This window comes from Ips typographus, linkage group LG3, assembly GCF_016097725.1.
Source record: "Ips typographus isolate SLU linkage group LG3, UJ_Ityp_2.0, whole genome shotgun sequence".
In the NCBI taxonomy this organism is placed as follows: Eukaryota; Metazoa; Arthropoda; class Insecta; order Coleoptera; family Curculionidae; genus Ips; species Ips typographus.
The window spans coordinates 4,414,972-4,440,469 of record NC_138424.1 but is presented as its reverse complement, the minus strand read 5'-3'; the positions used below and the strand labels follow the sequence as shown (position 1 = coordinate 4,440,469).

The 25,498-nt window shown below is 33.0% G+C and overlaps 3 protein-coding genes across 5 annotated transcripts in view; 1 reads left to right on the top strand and 2 right to left on the bottom strand.

The window, feature by feature from the left end:
• The window catches only part of ACC (acetyl-CoA carboxylase), a 54,964-nt gene extending 32,131 nt beyond the window's left edge, over positions 1-22,833 (bottom strand). The window contains exons 1-5 of one of the 2 annotated variants that reach the window (XM_081975681.1): positions 22,558-22,833; positions 12,494-12,640; positions 12,291-12,435; positions 690-810; positions 383-631 (exon numbers count right to left, since the gene is read on the bottom strand). In XM_081975681.1, the coding sequence (XP_081831807.1) occupies positions 383-631; positions 690-810; positions 12,291-12,435; positions 12,494-12,554 (576 nt within the window). In that variant the 5' untranslated portion in view covers positions 12,555-12,640; positions 22,558-22,833. Of the gene's footprint in view, positions 1-382; positions 632-689; positions 811-4,481; positions 5,244-12,290; positions 12,436-12,493; positions 12,641-22,557 lie in introns of those variants that run through there. The other variant, XM_081975680.1, reaches the window with a different exon arrangement.
• Positions 16,705-20,262, bottom strand: LOC145726549 (uncharacterized). 2 transcript variants are annotated; one of them, XM_081975688.1, is made up of 2 exons: positions 20,129-20,262; positions 16,705-19,271 (listed from the first exon to the last, which is right to left on the bottom strand). In XM_081975688.1, exon 2 carries the CDS (start codon positions 19,081-19,083, stop codon positions 18,292-18,294), a length of 792 nt encoding a protein of 263 aa, XP_081831814.1. In that variant the 5' UTR covers positions 19,084-19,271; positions 20,129-20,262; the 3' UTR covers positions 16,705-18,291. The 2 variants fall into 2 exon arrangements, with proteins under 2 accessions (XP_081831814.1, XP_081831815.1); XM_081975689.1 differs by lacking the exon at positions 20,129-20,262 and having other exon boundaries at positions 16,705-18,856; positions 18,925-19,087.
• An 804-nt stretch (positions 22,834-23,637) lies between the features above and the next one.
• LOC145726551 (mitotic-spindle organizing protein 2B-like) lies at positions 23,638-25,416 on the top strand. The gene is made up of 2 exons (XM_081975693.1): positions 23,638-23,873; positions 25,041-25,416. Exons 1-2 carry the CDS (start codon positions 23,758-23,760, stop codon positions 25,183-25,185), a joined length of 261 nt encoding a protein of 86 aa, XP_081831819.1. The 5' UTR covers positions 23,638-23,757; the 3' UTR covers positions 25,186-25,416.
• Positions 25,417-25,498: the final 82 nt, after the last annotated feature.

Sequence of the window (25,498 nt, the reverse complement as noted above, 5' to 3'; positions counted from 1 at the left end):
AAGCCATATTAACAGGTTTGTATCTATCATTCAAATGCCGTTGTATGTTCAACATTATTTGTTACATGATCTGAGTACTTTTCAGGACAAGCCCCATGTTTGGTAAGACCTTACAGGGTGTCCAGCGTAACATGAAATTGTTTGCACAAGTTGTTCTTCCAGTTTAACTGTATGCAAACACTCTGTATGGTTCTGTCACTCAAGGGAATTGACTTAAAACTATGCAACACATAATATGGGACCCACATGTGACCTATAATGACGGTTCAAAGCTACTGCCTTATCATGAAATCGATATTTCATTGTGATATTGAACCAAACTATAGACCAAAAACATGGCTAATTTTTAACTATAGAATTATTAATTAAAAAATATTTGTACCTGCACTTGTAACCTGATGGCAATATCCACAATAAGCTCCACATTAGCATAATTGTTGTTATTTGTTCCACCGGGAACGGGAACATAGTGATCCGCCATTTTGATATATTCGGCGTTGGCTTTCAGATCTTCAGGGGTCACCATGACAACAAATCGAACCGCCCTCTCATTCTTGAACATTTCGTAGGACCAACGACGCACAGACCTCATACATTTTACGGCCGCAATACCGTTGTTAGCTATTAACACCTAAAAAAGCAAACAAAATAAATTTAATGAAGGACGTATGAAGTAGTTTTAAACATACTTTGTTAATGACTTTCGTTCCGTTGAAACGTTTAACAAACTCTTCTGGAGTGGCAACTGTAAAGTCCTTCTCTTGGAACCGGTTGTGATGGAGCATCACTGTTCCTTGAGACATTGAGGGTCTGAAATAGAATTAACACTTTATTTAGGGGTCTAATATAGTAAAATCGAGATTTTAAGTTCTGTTTTCGACTTGTACAGCTTTGGAACAGTATTATAAATATATTATATATAACTCTATACAATAATACATTAGAAAAGGACATAAGAAAGGTACTGTAAAGATAATAAAGAACATTTTTTTAAATAAAAAGCTTCTCAATAACCTCTCTGTCAAAAAGTGACAAACCTTCCAGTTAACCTCCTATCTTCAATTAGGTGGAACAATTTATGCATTTTCTACCGGGTTTCCATAAAGGTCAACTAAACATTCTTAATAATAACAAACACGTCCAACACCCTACAATCTTCAAACATAAATACGTTTCTTCTTGAGAACGCAGTCATGATTCTGAATATTAATAGAAAGCATAGAAAAGATTCGACAGGTGAAACATAACTATTCTCAAGTGTGATATAACATGGTTCACTGCCAAACACATTGTTTTAATCACGCAAGATAAGAGAAAGTGGTTGATATTACATATGGCAACCTTGACTTAACCTAATGACCCTTAAGTTTATCAGACAAATATGATATCTCCTCTAGAATGCTATAGTTTACCAATTTAATTGATTGAAAATGTTACTACAGTAGCAACAGTTTTGTGTATTCTGTTTTAAAAGGGTGAGTACTGAAAGATATTTTGAAGCTACTATTAATACTTGATACAAACGTGTTTTGAGTAGTCAGTTTGCTAGTAAAACAGTTACTACAATTTAAAAGTGATCTGTTTTGTATTTATGCACCTACCGCTTAATAAAGTTGACTAAATGTCGATACTTAACAATATTGGAGCCGTGACAAGATCCTAAAACTACTCTCATTTTCTGGTTGGACGACTTCACTATGTCACTATTTGAACATGAACTGCATAAAACAAAACCACCGACATAATAGTGATAACAAAAAAGAGCTTGTTTGGAATATTTATTTTCTTGCTATATTTTGTTTATACATCAGGAATTTTCAATTTAACGAATATTTATTATTTCAAGATAAATGAACCTACAGATAATATTCGATATGTGCTCTGTAAGAATTTCTATTGAAGAATCGTTATTTTGACTCTTCGATAAATTTTCACCTACGGTTTCATGTTACCCTTGCTTTGAACATGTTTGATAAGTTACGAAAGGAAAATGTTCATTAAGACAGTGTCAATACTTCTTTTCACCATCTCAAATGGAAAAATTACACACAAAAATTGCCAAACTTGACAATATTAGCTTCAAGCAAAACAGAAAAATTAAGTTAGAAACGTTCCTACTTGTTCTGCTCTATCTCATTGTAGCTGTGGAAATTTCAAAATTAATACCACGAGAGCTTTAAATTTACCGATAATTTTCATGATAGCATGTTTTCCATAATTTTCTACATTTTCTTACAAATTTTTTCGAAAATTACCGAATTACCGTTTATGAATAACTTTTTTCTAATTTTGGCATATAAAGTGACACTTTTCAAAACTGATTAGAGTGACAAAAGGTTTTACTTTATGTAACTAGTTACATAAAGTATCACTTTATGTAACTGGTTAAGAAAAGTTCATTTCATCACTCCCTGTTTTTATGCATTTCCGTAGAAACATATGGGCGACATCCATCATAACATGTCGTTGTCACAGTTTATACAAGGTGCTATGAAAGTGAATATTTGTGTTAAATCACTTTAAAAGATGGTTTTTACCACTTTTTGGTCAAAATTAGAAAAAATTATGTATGCAACACGTTTCGAAAATGTCTTATTGTGTAACTCATTCAAATTGTAGGACCTCGCTGCGCTCGCCCTACAAACATTCATTCGTTACACAAAATCGATCTTTTCATAACTGGTTACATAAATAGCTATTTTTTCTATAACGTTACTATGGTTGAGTGGAATAATCGAGGGGTAAACCGCTGGGGCATTATGGTGTACAAATTTTAGGCATTACTGGAAGTACATTGGTCTTTTGAAAACTATTAGGTAATAGAATTGGGAACGTCTAAAATATATTATAAAAAAAAATCCATAAAATATTTTTTTTGATACACATACCATTCAAATTTAAACATAAAGTTTGGTAATTTTAATGAATTCCCTTGGAATACATTGTAAAATTAAGAGTTTTGTAATTTTACTTTTAAAAATTTTTTTTTTAAATTTTTCATTTTCTATCCATCGACATATAAAAGTATATACAAAGTGATAGAAATACGCGTGTTATTTACGTTTTACAAACAGGGTGCCCTAGAAACACTTTTTGATTTGTTAGGGCTAATTTGACCCTGGAAAATAAGAAAAACACGGTTACATGAGCTACTAGGTCTACTCCGATGTAATGCATAACATTTTTTTGAAAAACCGATTTTGCAAATGACAATTTTCGTAAGGGTCAAATTTGCCTGAAACACTACCACTATTCCAATGGGTTTTGCGTTATGTTGGCCACTTAGTGCAAGCGAAAATCGACTTTAATGATTTTATTTCTTCAGTTTTGCTACGGCTCTAAATTTGACCCTCACGGTGCTAGTTTGTGCCAAATATCAGGACCGCACCTGACCCAATAAAAAAAAAACCTTAAAGAAGTTAGAGTGGTTACAGTCAAGAAAAACGTTTAGTTTTGGAGCCCTCTGGCGGCCAAACGAAGCACCCTATCGACACAAACGGCCATATTTTTGGAAAGCCCATTATATTTTCTATCCATTGACATATAAAAGTCTATACAAAGTGTTGCAAATTATAAAATAATATATATTATATTTATCGACAAAGATGGAAGAAAAAATTAATCTGCAGGTGACAGATGTGACGTCATTTGACGGTTGTCCACATGACCTTTTCATTACAAAGTCTGAAAGATACCTTGTGATCATTTTGTGACCAACTATCAATTTACGTCATATCTTCTCTGGCATACTGACACATGTCACATTTAGACTTTTTCTGCATTTTTGACGGGAGCATTGGTTTCCAATTTTATAGGAATTATAACTATGGTATAGTTACCAATGCAGAAAGTGACAACAGGCCAAAATATTGCTTCGTCCTTCTGTACAAGGCAATATCTTACCGTTGATTGGTCAATAACTTAATACGTCATACTTGTAAGCTTTTTGAATAATGTAGATTTTCAATATCACTATTTTAATAATAAAATACGTGTAGGTATTAGTAGCTTGTTTTTCTCAAATATGAATAAATAAAAATCATGATCCCCTTAGGCCCAGTTGTACAATCACAGTTCAAAGACCGGTTTAGTTGAACTTTACCATATGCTGTCAAAGTGACGTTCCTGACTTGAACCAGGTTCAAAGATTGAACCACTGGGCCTTAGTATACTAAATTTTCAAAATCCTCCGAAACAAAAGGTACATAAAATGTAAAATGCTACTTAATTTTTGATGACTTTGCTATTAGAGAAGTTATAAAAAGTCAATTAGTCGTGCTAGAAATAAGTCAATTAAGAAATTACGGTCGTTTTAGAAACCCTAATTGAAACTTAATAGCTTCAACAATCCAACAATTATCGAGTGGTGCTAAGTATTTACATAGAAATTGTAAATCCTTGACCTATTGAACCTGTCTAAACATGTTGTTTCAAAAAAATACGCACCCAAAGGTTAAACGTAAAAAAATCTTTAAACTTACTTTAATCCCTTACCAGGTACCGACAATTTGCCAACATTATCCTGTTTAGCCCACTCAGCCCTCATTTCCACACTAGGGCTTTCCGTTACAGTAACATCGGGAGGATTAGGAGAGGGTAATTCATCTTCACCATCCCCAATGACAAATCTTTTACTGTTTCTCCTATTCAAAAACTTCTGGTTATTCATCAGTTGAGGTGGATAAAAATTGAAAGTGGGCGTAAAGGCGCTCTGGTTGTTGGAATCCTCCTCCCCCTCCTCTGGTTTTCCGTTTCCTGGAGACGGCCTCATGGGTGGTTCTTCCGACACTCGAACTAATATCACTTGGTCATTGACCGGTATGTTTTCCAGACTTAAGCACTTTTCTGTCTCAATTTTCTTTGGAAGGGGACTCCCAAAATCTGCCGATTGTGTTAATTCACGCGGTTTGGAAACTTGCAGATAGTTTTTGGTTTCATTAATATTCCCTATTGTCCTTTGTTTGTTAGGACAGTTCTTGAAGTTTTTTTTACTCTTTGATACAAACTGCAAAGTATCTGGTCGTTTGGGTAAACAGGAATTCTCAGTTGGTTCAATTTTGATTGCTTTCTTGTTCCACAATTCTTGTGGTTCGGTGCTCCACAACTGGTCGAAAGTAATGTACTGGTATAAGTAATTGGCAGAAAGTTTAAGGAAATCAAACAAAAACTTAAACAGCCGCAGCAGTTTATCGATAACGACACTCATAAGCGTTTGTGCTCTTGACGACTTCAGACCGCACTGTCCACTATGGTAAGTAAATCAACACTGATGTTATTCTACCATTAAAAATTAATTACCGAATTCACCTTTTAAGTTGATTTTCGCATAACGATGAAGGCGTCAAAGTGTATTTTCATATTCACCTTTACTTTCAAAATAAATTGTATAAGGTGTCCCAGTTTTTAATGAACATACATGGTGAGAAAAACAAAATTTAAGGAGAGTTTACACATGCATAGATTTACTTACTTACTAGTAAATTCAATTTTGACTTGCATGCAAGTTAAATGCACGCAAAGATTCAACTTGCAACTTGCAAGTTGATGTTTACACGGACAAAATTGAATTTACTGGAACACTAGTTTCTGTTGGCGCAAATCTAGGCATGTGTAAACTCTTCTTTAAGACAATTGGTCATTTAAATACAGGATTTAGTTGTACAGAAAAAAATTGTTGCCTCAAGTTTCTATAACACTTTTTCGAAAACTCAATAATAACGGATATACAGGGTGTTAACACCACCACAGTGGAGTGCTTAGTACTAATGATAAGAAGAACTGAAAAGAGAAATTAAAATGTATAAACGGATGGTTTAGTTGGTAGAAAAATGATACAGTCGATAACGATGTCTCACAGAGGAAATGAAAGGCAGAATACAAGACGCAAATCGATGTCTATTCTCCCTTCAAATCTAAAAATACCTCAAAGGTAAAAGTCTATAAAAGCACTATAAGGCCAATAATCACTTACTGATGGAATACATGGACAATGACTGAGGCTAATGAAGAAAAGCTTTAAGGCGACGGTGATATTGTCAAAGACATTAAGTCCCAACGTCTAAGAGGGTACGGTTATGTCCATAGACTACGAGATGACAGACTGACCAGATTGATATGAGAGGAAAGACCGTCGGGAAAACGGGCCACCTGGAAGACCACGCCAGAGATGGAAAGACAACATCAAAACAGACCTCGCAAAAATGAATATGCCTCTGGACCCGAATCTGTTGGAAGACCGGAAGGACTGGATGAGTATAGTAGTTGTAGAGCTACTTTGTATGTATGTATACTGTATAACTTGCCTTCTTGTAAAATTGACCAGATCCAACTCATCCAAAACCGAGCAATGAGAAATATACCTATTCAAGTGCAACCGATATACGCCGATCGCAACTATGCTCAATATTCTAAACTTTTTATCGGTTAAACAGAAGATTGTGTTTAGTGTTTACGTATTAGTGATTAAAATAAAAAATAATTTGTTGCCTTCATATTTTTGTGATAGGACTAACGTTTTTAAAGATGTCTGTCAAATGTGGATATTGATTGTATGAATTCAATATGTTGCCAAAAATTATTAGAGACTGTGATCAATTAAGTAGATTCAAAAAGCAATGATTAGGGAACATATTTTAAACCAAATTTAACGCACTGTGTTTTGCATAAGTTTTTTTAGAATATAAATGGTAATCTTTTAGTTTTTTGAATAGCTATATGTTAAATAAACACATCATTCATTCAGTATTCTTATTTCTTTTTTCAAATAGGTAACTCAAAAAGGGTGGTAGATATTGATTACAAATTATTATAATAATTTACCAATTTTTCAACATTTAAACTACATTTTTAAGGACACGTGACTGTTTTTGACAGGTGTCAACTGGCCTTTACAATGTTACAAGCTCAAAATTGTGTTATTAACGTCACGCAACGTGTATTTTACAATTTCAGCTTTTACAACTGTTTAAACTTAATTTACCAAATGATCAACATTTAAATGACATTTTAAATTCTCGTGACTGTTTTTGACAGGTGTCAGTTGGATTTGACAGTGTTGCAAGCTCTAAAACGGCATAATCAAAGTCACGTGATGTGTCTTTTGCAATTTCAGTTTTTACAACTGTCTAAAATAGTCTAAATTTAATTTACCAAATTTTTTTATTTTAAACCACATTTTAAACGTCAAGTGACTAATTTTGACAGATGTCAACTGGCCTTTACAGTGTTGCAAGAACATGCAGAATTGGATTTTCAACGTCACGTAACGTGTATTTAGCAATTTCAGCTTTAACAACTGTCTAAATTTAATTTACCATTTTTCAAAGTTTAAACCGCGTTTTGAAGTTCACGTGACTGTTTTTGACAATGTCAACTGGCCTTTACAATGTTGCAAGCTCAAAAATTGAATTATCAAGTCACGTGACCTAGTTCTTACAATTTTACTACTGTCTAAATTTAAATTACCAATTTTTTAACTGTTTCTTTTAAATGATAAGTGTCTTTATTTGACACGTGCTAACTTGGAAACTATGACAGTTAGAAGATTCGTGCAAACGTCAAAAAATATTTTTTGTTTGTCAGAATTTGGAAAAACAGTCACGTAACCTGAGGAAGTCATTATCATTAATCCTTATCGACATTTTGGCAATAGTCAAAATTCATGAACAAATTGTAAAAGCAGACATGCCAATCAATCCAACCTAAAAACTGTCACGTGACCATAAAAAATTAATTTCAAAGGTATATTTCATCAAGATTTATCATTATCTCGATACCAGGGGACTTATAACGAAATTTAAGAATGCCACAAATGTGTAAACATTTGAAGGTATCCTGAGGCAGTTTAAATAATTTAAAGGCGCATTTTGATGTATTTCAAGCCAGTTTGAGGTATTTTATAGGCAGTTTTAAGGCATTATCACTATAAGGCATTTTGAGCAATAATAAAAGCAGCATTTTAAAGGCATTTCAAGGTATTTTGTATGCAAAAAGACATTTTGGTGTACAACAAATTATCGGCGGTCTACCCCTCGGGTGAATATTTTAAAATTAGTTTTCCTAACCATGCCTCGAGTAAATATAAACTGGGACACCCCGTATAAAATAAAAGTGTGTTGATAAACTTGAATTTAAATTCGCAAAACTGGTGAGATAAACAAGAAACCGCACTGGCATTACATTATTAACCGTACAGCGGCATTGCACTTGTTATTTTAGGAAAATTTTTAACAGTCATCCAATAGTTGTACAACCGCGAAATTATTTAAAATTATGCAAAATTTTCTAGTGCATAATTATCGAGGACATTTTATTAATATTTATAGGAAGGTGTTTACGTCAAGAAGAGGGCAAAAGTTAAATTCCATTTTTCGAGTACATGATTTTTGTCGATTATAAAAAAAAAATTAATTTAAACTTCTATTTTTATTAATTGATTAATTTTAAATTTGCAAGGCAAAAAAACCCACCTTAAATTTTTCAGGAAATTTAAACTGTAAAATGAATTATTTGCATTACAATAGATTCAAGAAACATGCAATGTGTACTTGCATTATACTGTGCTATTATTATGTAAGTTGCAACCTTAAATGTTATTGTTATGTTAAGTAATTAGGTCACTAACACACATATTTACGTATATTTACTATTGTTTTTTTACACGATTCTAGTACGATTGTAATTTTTATAAATACACTAAGACGCCTTTGATGGTTTTCTCACTTGGATTTACAGTAGTTTTCACTCACAAATAACACAAAACACTCTAAACCGTAAACAATATAATAAAATCGAAGTAACTTTAGCAGGAGGAAAACAAACTGAATCGATTCGCTGCTACAGGATGTCGCGATTATGACGAAGGCATCGTACGATCAGTGGCGGGCCGACGATATTGAACTGGGAAAAATTAACACAAAGTGGAATAACTTGTTGGGTTTTTACTAATTATTCAGGTGACATTTGATTTTGAAAACTTACGTTAAAGTGACGCCTATAGTGTGCGCATTGTACACATGTATTATACCAAGGGCGTTACGAAAAATATATTCAGCCTAATCGGCTAATACTGTTATTTGAAATGAACAAGTAAGATAATGGCTCCTTAAACTTTTTTTATTTGTTTTGTACCAAGGGCCTTACTGCAAATATAAACTGATTATTATAACTCTAATTGCACGTCATTAAGGCGAAAATGGGCGACGTTGTCAACGTGACGTGACTGAGCTACGTCAGAGCCCACGTCCTATGACGTTACATACAAAACTGGTGAAAATTGCATGGTTTTTAAGTACATTTTTATGATTTTGATGTAAATTTTAGTTTCAAGTAAAATTGCATGAAGCTTCAAGTCAATTTTCTAGGACAGTTCATGTAGATTTGAAGTCAAAAATTTCAAGTAAAGTTTCATGATTTTGTGATGAATTGGAAATTTTCAAGTCAATTTTTATGATTTTTAAGTTAATTTTAAATTTTTAAGACGGTACAAATGATTTTGACGCCAAAATTTGGTTTTCAAGTCAATTTCTATGATTTTTAAGGATATTTTGATGTCAATTTTAAGTTTTCTGCCACGATTTTAGAGTCAATTTTCAGTTTCCAAGTAAAGTTTTATGATTTTGAAGTCTGGTCAGTTTTCGTAGCTTTGAGATGAATTGTAAATTTTCCTGTAAATTTTTATGATTTGTCCTATGACGTTACACGTTACATACAAAACTGGTGAAAATTGCATGGTTTTTAAGTACATTTTTATGATTTTGATGTAAATTTTAGTTTCAAGTAAAATTGCATGAAGCTTCAAGTCAATTTTCTAGGACAGTTCATGTAGATTTGAAGTCAAAAATTTCAAGTAAAGTTTCATGATTTTGTGATGAATTGGAAATTTTCAAGTCAATTTTTATGATTTTTAAGTTAATTTTAAATTTTTAAGACGGTACAAATGATTTTGACGTCAAAATTTGGTTTTCAAGTCAGTTTCTATGATTTTTAAGGATATTTTGATGTCAATTTTAAGTTTTCTGACACGATTTTAGAGTCAATTTCCAGTTTCCAAGTAAAGTTTTATGATTTTGAAGTCTGGTCAGTTTTCGTAGCTTTGAGATGAATTGTAAATTTTCCTGTAAATTTTTATGATTTGTCCTATGACGTTACATACAAAACTGGTGAAAATTGCATGGTTTTTAAGTACATTTTTATGATTTTGACGTAAATTTTAGTTTCAAGTAAAATTGCATGAAGCTTCAAGTCAATTTTCTAGGACAGTTCATGTAGATTTGAAGTCAAAAATTTCAAGTAAAGCTTCATGATTTTGTGATGAATTGGAAATTTTTAAGTCAATTTTTATGATTTTTAAGTTAATTTTAAATTTTTAAGACGGTACAAATAATTTTGACGTCAAAATTTGGTTTTCAAGTCAATTTCTATGATTTTTAAGGATATTTTGATGTCAATTTTAAGTTTTCTGCCACGATTTTAGAGTCAATTTCCAGTTTCCAAGTAAAGTTTTATGATTTTGAAGTCTGGTCAGTTTTCGTAGCTTTGAGATGAATTGTAAATTTTCCTGTAAATTTGTATGATTTGTCCTATGACGTTACATACAAAACTGGTGAAAATTGCATGGTTTTTAAGTACATTTTTATGATTTTGACGTAAATTTTAGTTTCAAGTAAAATTGCATGAAGCTTCAAGTCAATTTTCTAGGACAGTTCATGTAAATTTGAAGTCAAAAATTTCAAGTAAAGTTTCATGATTTTGTGATGAATTGGAAATTTTCAAGTCAATTTTTATGATTTTTAAGTTAATTTTAAATTTTTAAGACGGTACAAATGATTTTGACGTCAAAATTTATTTTTCAAGTAAATTTCTATGATTTTTAAGGATATTTTGATGTCAATTTTAAGTTTTCTGCCACGATTTTAGAGTCAATATTCAGTTTCCAAGTAAAGTTTTATGATTTTGAAGTCTGGTCAGTTTTCGTAGCTTTGAGATGAATTGTAAATTTTCCTGTAAATTTTTATGAATTGGAACATAATATTCAGTTTTCAGAATTTCAAAATTAATTTACAGGTTCCAACTTCCTGATTTGTTAAACATTTTTTTTATGATTTTGAAGACAGTATACGTAATTTTTACATCAAAATTTGGTTTTCAAGAAAAAATTGAGAATTTTTAACTATATTTAGATAGATTTTGATGTTAATTTTTAGTTTTCAAGTAAGTTTCATGATTTTGAAGTCAGTTTTTAGGATTTTGAAATAAATTGGTAATATAAAGACGATTTTAAATTTTTAAGTAAAGTTTTATGAGTTTAAAGTCAATTTACAGTTTTTTAGTAAGGTTTCATAATTTTGAAGTCAGTTTTGAGATAAATTGTTGACAAGTCAATTCTAATGATCTTCAAGTTAAATTTAAGGTTGCAACCAAAATATATGATTTTAGTCAATTGACAGTTTTCCAGACAATTTTCAGTGATTAAAATAAATTTCATGAAGTTGAAGTTAATTTTAAGTTTCTAGAACAGTAAACGTGATTTTAACCAAAAAATTTGACTTTCAAGTAAATTTTATGTACATTTTGATGTCAATTTTTAATTTCCAACCCAGAGTTTTCATAATTTTGGAGTACATTTTTAGTTTCCAAGTAAACTTTCATTATTTTGGTCAGTTTTTGTAGTTGTGAGATAAATTGTTAATTTTCAAGTAAATTTTTATGATTTTAAACATAATATTCAGTTTTCATAATCTCGAATTCAATTTTCAGTTCAACTTTTCTGATTTGTTGACCATGGTTCAGTAATTTCTTATGATTTTGATGTCAATTTTTAGCAAAAATAATAATATGGGGTGGTCAAATTTTAAAATAGTAAAACTCGCTCTTTTACCACATTAACATGGCAACCGTCCAAGTGAAACTCCCGCCTTATTTGTGGTTGAACAGTGAAATAACCCAATACAAAGAATGAATCAGTTTTAAAACTTTCAAATACGTTTTTTTCAAAAAAATGTCGGTTAAATAACATAGGTATGAAAATCTTCAATCAATCAAACTGAATTTGTGTTTGTTTCCTGCAATTCTCAAATAAGATTTACACTGTAATATCAAATGAGAGTAATAATACATAGAATAAACATATTACAAGAAAAAATAAAATACTTAAATCGGAAACCAGGGACGTTTCGAAACTTCTTTATAGTTTATAGGACTTTTATTATCAGTATAGCACAATTTTGAAATCATCTTGTGGTTATTAAAAAACCTTTTTTAGATACTATTTAAACTGTTCAAAAACTCACTTAAGTTGTTTCCGTTTCTCCAACAAAGCAGCTTGCTCCGCGGCCGAAAGGCTTCCAAAACCCCCTTGACCCACTGATCGAGAGGGTGGAGGCATGTGCTCTAAGTCATGTCCATTTTCATCAAAATCGTCGTAAGACTCATCCCCTTGGTAAAACATGGCATATTAAAAAACATATCCACCACATACAAAAATCTGACTTACCCACAATCCATTGTAAATGCTCTTTACTGTCAACTCCATTTTCAGCTGGTTGATCAGTCATTCTTGGTTATTACTTTACTAATTCCTCACTTGAATGCTTACCGTCTTGAGACGAGCTGGTGCTTTCCTCGCAAGGACGAACCGTATCTGGAAAAATAATTTGGTTACTAAAGAATCTTGGAAACTTTCTAAACTGATAAAAAAAGAGACACCCATACATCAATTTGAAGACTTAAGAAACCCACCAAAGAACACATTAGTTAAAGATCCGTCTTAGAAAGAAACACTTTCTTCAATAAACCTTTCACACAACATTGACTTCTATTTGCCCCTTTAGTGGTGACCTTATGCAAATATCGGACTTAACATTCGTAAATACGACATTCGTTTTGCAGGTCAAAAGATCAGCCATTTCTAAAATTGATGTAACACGCTCAGATAAAGCGTTATATAATTTGATAAAATAAACCATTTTGTTATTAGTTAGAAACAAAACATTCAATAAACATACGATCCGCGAATATGTATTACAGGGTGAGTCAGATTTAAATCATAGATTCTACATGAGAAATAATCTTGAGTATTTTAATGAAATAAAAAATACTAAAAAGATTAATTATTTTCAAACTATCCCATATTTTTTATCTATCTTTAATAGTGTTGGTCACTATCAATAGTATATTATTAACCAACTGTCTAAACCGTGGATAATATAGCATTTTTTCCATTATTAAAAATATTTTTTAAGCTCCTTTTATTGAAAATTTAAGATAACAACAAAACAACAACATGAAAAGTCAACCTAATTTATCTGTTTCTGTCAAGTCAAATATATGTCAGATGTCTTAATGGACATTGACATTATTATTTACCTAGGTCAATAATATTTCTATTTTTGTCGTGTTTGTGCCAGACTAGAACTAGAGATTAGACTCTATTTTTGACGTAGGTCAACAATGACCATTAAGGTAGAGAAAACTAATTTCTCAAGTTGCTAATCGGTCAATAATGTTATGTTTATTATGTTAGTAGTGGAAAAAAGCTTTTATACTACAGTACAAAACGTCTTTTTAATGTAAGCAGTGGCGTGCGTAAGTTTTTAACCAAAAACTAGAACGTTCCAGGTTTTAATAAAACTTATTTTTTAATTTGTCATTTAATTCTCGACTAAAATACCCTCGTTTATGAAAAAAAGTAGAATCTTCTTTGTATTTCTTGTTAGGGCACAATCTTTCCATATTCTCACAAGGCTCCTCGTGCCATTGCTAGTCGTAGTTACTCAATAGGGATCCCAGGTATATAAATTCATCCATATTTTCTATATTTGAAATGTTCGGTCTAGGAAGAATTTCGCCTCTATCGACCACCATAAGCTTAGTCTTGCTGAAATTTATTTTTCTTCTTTCTTCCCTCACTCTATTTAATATCATCTTCATTTCTGAAGACGGAAAACCACACTCTAGAAGAGCGCCAGGCAGACCACCAAATAGGTGGAGGGATAGCTGGATGTCGACTCTGAATGTCTGGAGAGCAAAGAACTCCTTAAAATTGGAAAACAGGCTGAAAGCCTATTTCAAGAAGAAGAACAAATAATGACCGGGCAATGTAATAAATTATTATAGGCAAATACAAAATTTATTACCATCAGCTTAAAAGTTAGGTTAGGTTAATTAGTTATAGTTAAATTGGCCATATGGCTTCTAGCATTATTAATAATGCCCGGGCAAAGCGATATTTCCTATTTAATTTATCTTATACCTTTGGACAGTTTTTACAAATTACCAAACATCTCATTTGCCTTCAAAAAGGGTTCTAATAATGTAATATTTTGACAGATGTCAAACAAACCACTGACAACAAAAGTATGTCACATTTCCAAAACAAAAGGACAATATTCTTTGGTCTGAAATCCGCAAATTTTCAATTTAACGATTAAAATGACGGTGTTGCTTTCCAGAAAGAGAAGATATTTTTCTATGAAAATAACAAAACACTTACTTGTTTCCAACCCGCGTTTATTAACAAAACAATCAAACTCAACTAGAGTATAAACCAACAGAACCGCAATAAGGGCCGCAGTAGCACCGACTACAAATATCATTAAACTAGTTAATTGAACTGTACCATAGACAGTTACTAAAAAAGCTCCGAACAAATCGATTTAAATGTGCCGGTTAGACTAATGTAAAAATTGAAGACAACTTTTAATACATTTAATAACTCTTAAATTGGATAAAAGATAACCTTGGCGTGATTTGAATAGAATACCCTTGTGTGACTTTAAATCTATTTCTTTACAATAACAAACTGTACGACATCGCGCATTTGTTATAGAAGTCACTGTAGTTGGCAATGATCTGAGATAAGAGATCAGCACGGTACTGACAATCGTACGTCACGCCTGAGAATGATGGTGAAAATAATAATTATCATTTAGGCTAATTTATGTAACGTATTGGAATGCTAAACTATATTAGTATTGATTTCAAGAAAAATACCATAATCATGTTAAGGACAACCGAATGTGTGTAGATTATAAACATAGGTGCTAAATTGAGTAAATTGTACAGCAGCTTTGAACTTTTGGTCAGAATCAATGTCTTTTTTTAGAAGACTGCTACTGCAACTGCAGCCTACTCAAATCGGTATTCCGACAACGTTAATCTGGGCAAAGTATTAAACACCAGAAAAATCGTTCTTCGCCGAATGAATGCCGAATAAAGCTTCAGATCAACTTTATGCCTACTCAATACTTTTGACATTCTAAGAAAAACGTAAGCAATTATGTTATAAATTGGGAGTTTATGTTGTCGTAGTTTTATTATGAAATCGTCATGAAAGATTAGATCTGAACAACATAAAAATAATTTATGATTTATGATAACCAATGCAGCAAAAGATTCACCATCTATGCCAGTGCAAGCTATACAGGGAGTCCCAATGATCTACAGCAGTCCAGTCGACTTTATAAAGCCAACCAGTCTGCCAGGTCTTAGCTCCTTGATTGCCCTGGGCGTCATTATTGACTGTCCCAGGAATGTTGTCCGCGAACGAGTGAGGGTTGGACACCAAGATGTGTCCTGCCGACTCTTCCTCTTCCTCTTCCAAGCATAGGATCCTCGGTTATACACATCAAGTACTGATGCCGTCTCAGCTGGCAGTGGCCAGTCATCGTCCTTAAGTTCTATCTGCTTAGATCCAGCAGGTATTTCATATTTTTGACTTGGGTGGGGCCAATGATGAGTTCTTTGGCCTGCCTCATACCTATGGCGGAGTCCCAGCGTTCTTGAAACAGCTGCTGGGCTAAAGATTTTAGCGACTGGATCACCCTGCTATTGGCGATCCCCACAGTCGGCTCTGGACCAACAGCCACTTTCTGAGTGCCCAGTTTTGCCAGTCGATCCGCCTCTTCATTTCCCGGAATAGCAGCATGTCCCGGAACCCACACAAGACGTATCTCGTTCTTTTGGGCCAGCTTTTCCAGAGTTGTTTTGCACTCCAGAACCAATTTGGAGTGGATGGAGAGGATCACTACCTCAGCACTGATTGCCATGATGGCAGCTCCGCTGTCAGAACAAATGTTAATTGTGTCTTCCTGTCGTGGGCCCGAAAGTAGTTTTAGTCCACAATACAGGATCGCACGGAATACAGTAGCGTGTCTACCCAACGCAAAGTGCTTCGCTTTTTGGCCTGTCTCAGCGCAGACACCTGCCCCCCTCTACTGGATCCATCCGTAAACCAGTTGGATCCTTCACGGACGACCCCCGGGGCAGCTCCATTCCCTCACTCCTCCCGCTCGGTAATTACAACCTTGAGGAAGTTTGAGGCTTCTAGGCATATGGTCACTACTCATAAGAAGTATTGGGCACCGTTGCCCAATCCCATATACAAGAGTGTCCATACGTGCAAACTTGTAATTGATCCATAGTGCGCAGCGTATATGCTGTCCCTATGGCTTCCATTTTTATGTGAAGGTCTAAGGGCACGAAGTTGAGCAGCACTTCAAGTGTTCACGCGCACACACAATTATTGTTGTAAATTTGATTATAAAAGGTAAGATGTCTACCACCATTGCTATCTTAGTAAAAAATACAAAGATGTGCAAATGGAGGAAAAGTTGCTGTTTGGGAGACTTAATGACCGTTTGGAAGCCTAAACCTCTAACTTTGACAAATTTTTGTAATTTTGATGGCAAAACAGTAAACAACTGATAATAATAATAAATATCTTTATTTCAAAAATAAGTACATACAATCTAGGATATAAATATAGATGTAAGGATACATTCAGGGTGTTCCAAATGTTTCAAAACGGTCTACCTTTTTCCAGGTGAAAGCTGATCCAAGATGGAATTTTGGAATATTACATAAGGTTAAAAAATCTATCTCTTGATGGTCATTTCGAATTTTTAGGACCCATAGATCGGTAATGATTTTAATCAATTTTTTTGTTCTTTCCAAAGTCCTAGAATCAACAAATAAGGTTTTGCAAAGTTTTATTCAGATAGTTTCGAGAAATCTGAGTTTAAACTTTGAACAAAGAACAACTTGTTGATTTCATTTGTTGACTAAAATACCTAATAACGTCAAATTAGAAGGTGGATTAGGGGTGAGAAATTTATACGGTAGATAGAGCTATGAGTTTTCGATTGGGAAATGTATTATTGAATATTTCTCGTGTTTAGAGATAGGAAGGTCTTCTGTCATCATCATCACGAGTAATGTTACTCGCCTTTCTTCATAATTTCAATGGCGCAGAACTATGAAAACTCACCCAAAGGCAAAGAGAGTGCCTGTTGGTGGTGGAGATGGATTTTTGGAGACGGAGCTGCGGCATCTCTAGGCTTGATCATGTTAGAAACGAGAGAATCAGAAAGATCATAAACGTCGAAAGTACAATTATGGACACTGTAGAAAGAAAATGCTTGCTATGATATGATCACTTACAAAGGATGCCATGATGATTTTTTAACCTTATGTGATATTTCAAAAATTTCATATTTGTGGCTTTCGTGTTGTGGGAAAAGGTAGATCGTTTCGAAACATTTGAAATACTCAGTATAGACAGGATCATTCACTGGGGACTGACCAACTCTCCATTTGGGGCTTCGTTGTAATTTAAAAAACTGAAATAGACATTTGATGTACTTTAAAAAGTTTAATCCAAAAATTTCTACCAAATTGTTCCTAACCTATTTTAAGGTTAAAAGAGATTGGTAAGTCCCAAATGAATGAATGACCCTGTACATAAATAAAATGGCAATTTCTTACAAAAATAAGTACTTTTGGGAGTGGTGAAAAATGTCCTTACACTATATGGCTCGATTTCCACTAGTAATTTAAAATATTGTTGCGGATTGGAGGATACGTAGGGTACGTCTGTCTCTGCACTGTGAAAGAAACTACAATTTAAACTTTGTTTCATTATTCTAATCGGACCTTTCGGTTTTCTGCAACAACATTTCATCATCAACTTTTCATTTTTTATGGTCGCAAGTTTTGCATTTTTGGGAAAAACCTTTTTTCTCAAATTTACTCGTAGAACTTAAGTCATAATGAATATTATAATATCCTTGTAAAGCATTCAGACTATTTGCTCCTTCTTTCAGTCAGAGTACAGTTCAGTAGGTAGTAAGGTTAATTTTATTAATTTACTTCTTCAACAATCATATTCACCAACATGTTATCAAGTTGATAACTTTAAGAGTTCGTTTGTTGCTATGGAAACACATGTGAAATCATTGAGCTCAACAGATTGTTAAACTTATAAGTTTGATAAAAATTTAGTGAATATGGCCATTAGTGATGTTTTTTCATAAAAGTGTTTATGGTGGCCAGTTCATACCATAAAGTATGCGGTCCCGCTTCCAATAGTTTTCTGATTTCTCCGTTTACCCGGAAAGTGAGGCGCCAGTTGCCCGGTTCACCTACCTCTGCAGTATCCAAGTGTTTCCATTTGGTAACCTGAAATGTTCTATTTTGGAGATTGAGCATTTTAGCTACCTTTTCAATATCAGGTTGAGCTTCACATTTGATCACGAAACTAACTTCCGCCGGCCATGGATCCTCCGTTGCCAAAATTGCGCTAAAACCTGTATTCGCCGTGTACACTGATTTGCAATTTTGTACCAGCCAGTCTCTTGATTCCGTATTTTCTGCAGTTATTAGAAACCAGTCCTCTTCTGTTAAGCTTGAATTCCTGAAGCGTAATTCTAGGCCTAAAGGACGACCTGCAGATTTCGTCATGGCCTTACTCATCTCATTGATTAAGTGAGCTTTTAACTTTTCCACTTCTTCAGGTAGAATGTTGCCCTCTGGTCTGTTCGACATGAAGACAACTTGCAATTCTCTGTTCAAAGCTGAGCTGTAAATGTCGGTATCGACAGTTTTAGAAAATGGGGTAGTATTTTTCGGCCGATTTTTGGTTCTCACTGAGGGTGTCCCATTTGATGGCCTTTTTCTTTTTGCTTGAGAGCTTTCAGGTGCTTTTTTCGGTATATTGGATATAGTAGTACCTCGATTATTCATAAGTGGTATTATTTGCACTATATCTGCGGACTGCGTGCCGCTCCTCGTGGATGGTTCTGTCATCGGCGCCTTAGCGAGAGTAGAGGTTTGGTCTTCCTCTGTTGACAGATCGATAGTCAAAGGGCCGCTGGCCCGGTAAAACAGTTTTTTCTCCAGCCTGGTTCTCTCTCTGAAGCTACGCGTTCTCGGCTCTTGGTTCTATACCTTTTTTTGTGCTTCTAATGTCGCAGCAAAGTATTGGACAGGTTTTCCTGCGATAGATTTCAAAGTATGAAAAAAATTGAAAACCAATAATTTACCGTCAAGTATTCAACTTGATAACTTCAACACAAATGGTTTGAACACTTAGAGGAAATAATTTTTATCTTAAGAGATTTTTGAATTCGGTTTCGAATTATAAGTGTATTTCGTGTACTATATACCTAACCATAACAGTTATCAAGATATTTACGGTTGAAGAATGGTTAGACCCTATCAGTTTGGGCACGCAGTATACAAAAAGTTTCTGTTGAATCCTGAATAATATACCGTGCACACTCAGTATTACTAAACAAGAGTACACATAGTGACAGAAATACAGAAGATCCAAATTTATAATCGTTTTATCATAATTTTTCAATTCTTCAGTATTGAAATACTTATAACTGATAAAGTGTAATGATTAAACTTTAATAAGTTCAAACGTAAATATCTCGATAACTGTTCAGAGGTTAGGTATAATATAAGACATTTTACATAGAATACGCAAAAAAAAATCGATACAAAATTTTAAAGTAAAAAAAATTGGTGTTCTATTTAAAAAAGTTACCCTGTATACGTGAATCCACTACCAGGAAAACCTCACTCATCTTATAAATTTGCACTTGTTCAGTCTTCAGAACATAGGTAACTCTGAATAACAGTTATTTATACAATAAGTGAGTTCTTTCTGTAGTCTGTGAGAGTAGATTTTTTGACAAAACATCACTCATTTATTAGACAAATAAATAAGTATTATAATTCCAATTATGATAAATAATCAAGTAAAATACTTCCTACAATTTAGAACTAAAGTACATGGGTATACTGTCAAGACTTAATTAAAATAAACTACTAAAAAATAACTTACTAGATGCACATTAGTAATAGGTTTCAAACATACACACATTAATCAGGTATGCACTTTTCGAAGCACTTTTTAAGCAATACCTATCTATCTTCAACTTTATATATCGATTTGTATCATCCAAGGTATAATCTGATTACTTTGGATAAAATAATTAGTCGAACCAAGTTTTATGAGTGCAACATGTGACCTATTCACTTCACTGTGACTGGTGCTGCAACGCTATCATTATACGAGTTACTGCGTACTTTTTCTAGAAAAAAAAATAAGTTTGTTGATTAGAAGTGGTTGAAATATTAAGGTACTGATGTTTCTGATAGGTACTGATGCTCTAAAAATTGTACGATTGTTACTGTTAGATAATAAATTTGTACCTAAACATAGAGCTTACGGATGCTCATATTTATTATTATATTTCTCCTTGTGAAGAGCATGGTCTGCGTTTTGCTAGGATTAACTGATAATTCAGCATCGGTGCACCGTCGCTCTATTATCCTACAAGTCATCTGCATTCTCTCGCAGGCACCGAACGAATGACTCGAATTTACCTAAAGATCATGTAGGGAAATTTTGTCCCTTACCTCGCGGGACACCCTGTATAAGGTCTTAAAGTTTGTTATTTACTTCCTGAACAGATGATAAAGCTTCGAAAGGTCCTCCATTGTGTTTTTTCAATTCAAAATATTCACAAAGGTTAAGAATTAACTGCTGGGCTTGTCTGTGGAGAATTTTTCCAGGCATTTTCTAAAAAATACTGTAATAGTAAGTAATTCCGAATTTACGACATTATATTAGATCTGTTAAAACCAAATGGCTAAATAAAAACCATAATAGACACTCTCACTTTTTTTTCAAAACAGGTTAGTAATTGTACCAATTTTGGTTAGACTGTGACAGCTAATATAAAAAAAATAAAAATGTTAATAATAATAATAATATGAAAGTACTTACAGAATGTTAAAAGCGTAGAAACAATAGCTCTTAAAAGAACTGTGGTGGTGTGGTAAATAGAAAACTTTATAAATGATTAACAACACAAAGAAACCGAAAAGAATTAATAGTAAACAAATCAAGTAAACTTCAATGGTTTTCAAACTGACAATGACAATGATGAAATAAAAGCTCTAATTTTCTTCTATATCACAGGGGGACAACTCCACAACTCCGCGAGAACAGTATCTGAGTATTTGGGTATACAGGTACAGCATAACATTGAAAAGGGATTGATTATTTTGGATCAAAGTGCATATCTTAAGCAAATTTTAAAGAGATATGGAATGCCAGACTGCAATTTGGTACATACATATTTGCATATTATTATTTTGATTTTAGTTTAATGAAAAATGCTGAGTAATGAAGATTTGGTTAAGTTGTGCAGGAAAATCATAGGTAGTTTGTTATATACTTAAAGTGGAACTCGACCAGATTTGTGTGCTAGTGTTAATTTTTTAAGTAGATTTCTGGATAAAGGCAGTGAAAATTTGTTAAAATCTATTAAACAAATCCTTCCTTATGTTCAGGGTACTATAAACTTGAAACTGTTTTTTGAACTTGATGATAGTGTAGATTTGTTAAGTGGATTAGTTGATGCAGATTGGGGAGGTGCTGTTTGTGACTGCTGGTTATATTTTTAAATTGCCCTATAGTTTGAGCAAGTAAAAAACAACAATCTGTAACAATCTCTTCCACAGAAGCCGAATTTTCAGCCTTAACAAGAGCAGTTTCAGAAGAGTGTTGGATTCAAAAAGTTTTACTAGACTTTGGATTATTTTCTGGAGAGTTTTTAGTACATGTTTTTAAAGATAATCAATCAGCTATTAATATAGCAACACATCCAGAAAATAATTTAAGGCTGAAATATTTGGAGATAAGATGTTCTTTGGTAACAACAGTTGGTGGATCTGTTTACTAAACCTATAGCCAGAACTAAGTTTCAAAATATTGTAGAAAACTAAATTTGGGGGTATGACAATATTTAAAATTCTTTCTTGTTAAAAGTTATTCCTTTCTTTTAAAAGTTAAATAAACTCTGATTTTATTAACCATCCACTGCACCCCCTCATAACCCTAATGAATAAATAATTATTAATTATCATTTCTGATTACAGTGTTTATTTTTCAAGGAGTTTTTATTTAAATAAAGAAAGGTACCCTAAGTAGGGGTACCTAGGTATCTCTGATCATAGTCACATTGAATTTGTTGCAAAATTCTATAAAATTATTTCAGGCTTTCAGAAAAAAATGTCAATGGTATGTTATTGAGTAGGTTTGATGTGACAAAATAACACAATTGATGTGACAAAAATGCATAGAACATTGTTAATTCTGTACTAAATAGATGTTTGTGGTTGCCAACTCAAATAGGTAATCATCTGATGATCAAAAATTGTTGATATCACGTTGGCCTAAAATTGATGATAGGTGGTACTTACCAAAACAGTAGCTTTCCAGAGAATCCAGGATTTTAATACACACAACTGTATCTAAACACGTATTTTTACACTTTACACTTAATTATTGGGTCCCAACTGTTTAATAACAATACTGTATGAACAAACCTATTGAATGGCTTATAAATATCATTTTTCAAGGAACAAATTGCAACTACATCAGCTAATCAAAATGATTGATAAATAGTAATAAAAGTTTATGGGTATATATTTAAATTTACTGTAATATTTTGATAAAAAGATCACCTGTTTTGAAAATCATAACAGTTTCATATCCGTGACCCTGAGAGTGACATATATGACAGGTTCTTTAAGGTTATAGGTAGTATACTTCTTTTACTAGAATAAGGCCGCAACTACCTAAGGATCAGATAATAATAGTATATTATGTTACTGGGAGTAAAAAAAGGGCGATTATTGTTTATTTATTTATTAATTTAGGCGCAGTATCATTAACAGTATAATTAACAGGGCCGAACTGCCCGGCAAGTACAGTATCCATCATTTAACTGACTCAAGAAATTACAGTATCTACCACACAACTATACAAAAAGTATAAATTTAGAAAATAGCAAGAACCTCACTAAACTAAGATGCAACAGTACAGACAACAGACAATACATTTCTTTATGCGGGTTTTACACCGGGCATTTGATTCAAATAAATTTGAGGAACTTATTCATAAAGCGACGAGTGTAAAGCTAAATTACACATCAAATTTGCCATCAAATAATTTTACGTCAAATTATTTGGAAATAGGACAGTTGCCGCAGTTTTCGAGGTTATAGGTATTATGTAGATAATTTGGCAACATCGAACCGACACAGCGCCGAACAGCTGATTTCCTGTCTTGTGAAATGTGGTTCTTCCAACAAATTATCGTACATTTTAAGGATTTTTGTCGTAACTTTCTGAAGAAAGTTACCAATCAACAAGGAACATATGCTCAGGCACAGGGACTCACTTTTCTTTGAATGTAAAAACACCATTTTTAGTTCAGCCGAATAGGGTTGACATCTGAAAACCGTTAACATAGGAAGAAAAGAAGACTTAAACTTTAAAAACTTTGACGTTTTGATGTTTGTGAGGTTATGTGTAATCATTTGAAATTCAAAAACAATAACAATTTATTTAAAACAAAATTACAAAAGTTTAAAAACACTATTTGCATTGACGATACTGATGCCTTCGGTAATTAATTCCCACATTGAGCACATGAACGATCTGCGACCCTATCAGGATGAACTCTTGCAGTTGGCAGATTTGGCAGGGGTTCATATGGACAAACAAGTTTTCAGGTAATATAAAACCCTCTTAAAAGCTGAAGTACTTGGAAATTTAGCAGAATGGGATAGACAACAATGCATACACTTATTTTTATTTAAATAATGTGGGTGTAAAAGTCTAGTTACTTTCACTTTTATAGATGGTTTAAGTTTCATACCCTTCTTGCAGAGCCAGTTTACCCGTGCGTCATCAATGCTGACGTCAATATAACCCTATGAATCAAATCACAATTTTGTCAAAAAACCTTTTGCATTCATATATGGAAAACGGCGTGTCTAAAGGTTTGCTGAAATAAAACTACCCCCAGAGTCCACATACTATACTTTGTATCAATAATTGTAGGACTTCTAGGGCTATGTTGAGGCAATTTTTATTAAAATATCTGTTGAAATAAAAAAATGGATAAACAAAGCCAAAAGAGTAGACTCTTCCACTTTTAAACAGGTTAGAAATTAAATGGGCTCTATAAATGAGTATTAACAGAAAGAAACTCAAAAAATCCATAGTAAACAAATCAAATTAATTGACATAGTTTTCAAACTGACAATCTGACAATCAGTGAATGTCTTTTTGTGGAAGACAAAGTATGCAATATTAAAACATTAAATATCTCGAAAGCTGTCCACTTTTAAGATCTAGAACTAGTATATCTTTTTTTATAGAAAACATATTAGAATCAAATTTTAAAGTCGTATGTCCGTCTCAGTTGCGTTAAAAAAAGTTTAGGTCGTTTTAAGCAGCTAAAATGGTTGCAGGTAGCGCGCCCTATCAGCTACTGCAAAACACATGAAAGTCATGTCATAACAGTCATACGCCTTTATATGAAAAGACCTTGATAATATGATTTTCACACCCTGTATCTTTCTTAATATTAACTTTCCGTATAGCAGAATTTAGCTAAATCGTATTATTTTGATATCAGGAATGTGCTGTAGTTCTATGATTACCCTGTATAATACACTAGTTTCTGTAACCATTTGAAGAATAATTTTTTTTACCTGATTTTGAAAGTTGTTTACTTGTTCACTCTCTGCCAAATTCTAACATTTTAATTGCGGTGTAGCAGCGAGAAGTAGCGCTAAAGCCATACTTTTCACTCTTAATACATAATAACTATTATTACTGATAGTGGAAGTGGGAAAAGTTGTTTTATTACATTTTCATTTAATTTTTTTTAGGAGTTTAGTCCAACTTCTTAACATGGGTGTTAGTCCAGATGTAATATTCAATTTACTGAAAACCATGCACAAAAAGAAAGTAGAACAAGGAAAGTCAAGAAGGTCACACACTTTACAGAGAGGGACAATGAGTAAACATAAGTAAATAATAATTATATTATATTTTCTCCTTTTTCAAAGCTATGTTTGGTAAACTGATACCATGTGGGATCAATTTTCTTCTAAGTTAGATAGACAGTACTCTTGACTTGATATTGTAATTATAAAGGTGCTATACTGGATAATATATGAATTCACTTACTAGAGAGTTTTAGGTATATGACATGTCAAAGTATCTTATTATGTAAAATAAAGTTTATTGGTTGGTTTAGAAGAACTTATTTGGTTTCAATTGTTGTGTTAAACAAAATTCTTACACACAAAGTGTCCTGGACAAAAAGGTTAAGTAAACTACCAGT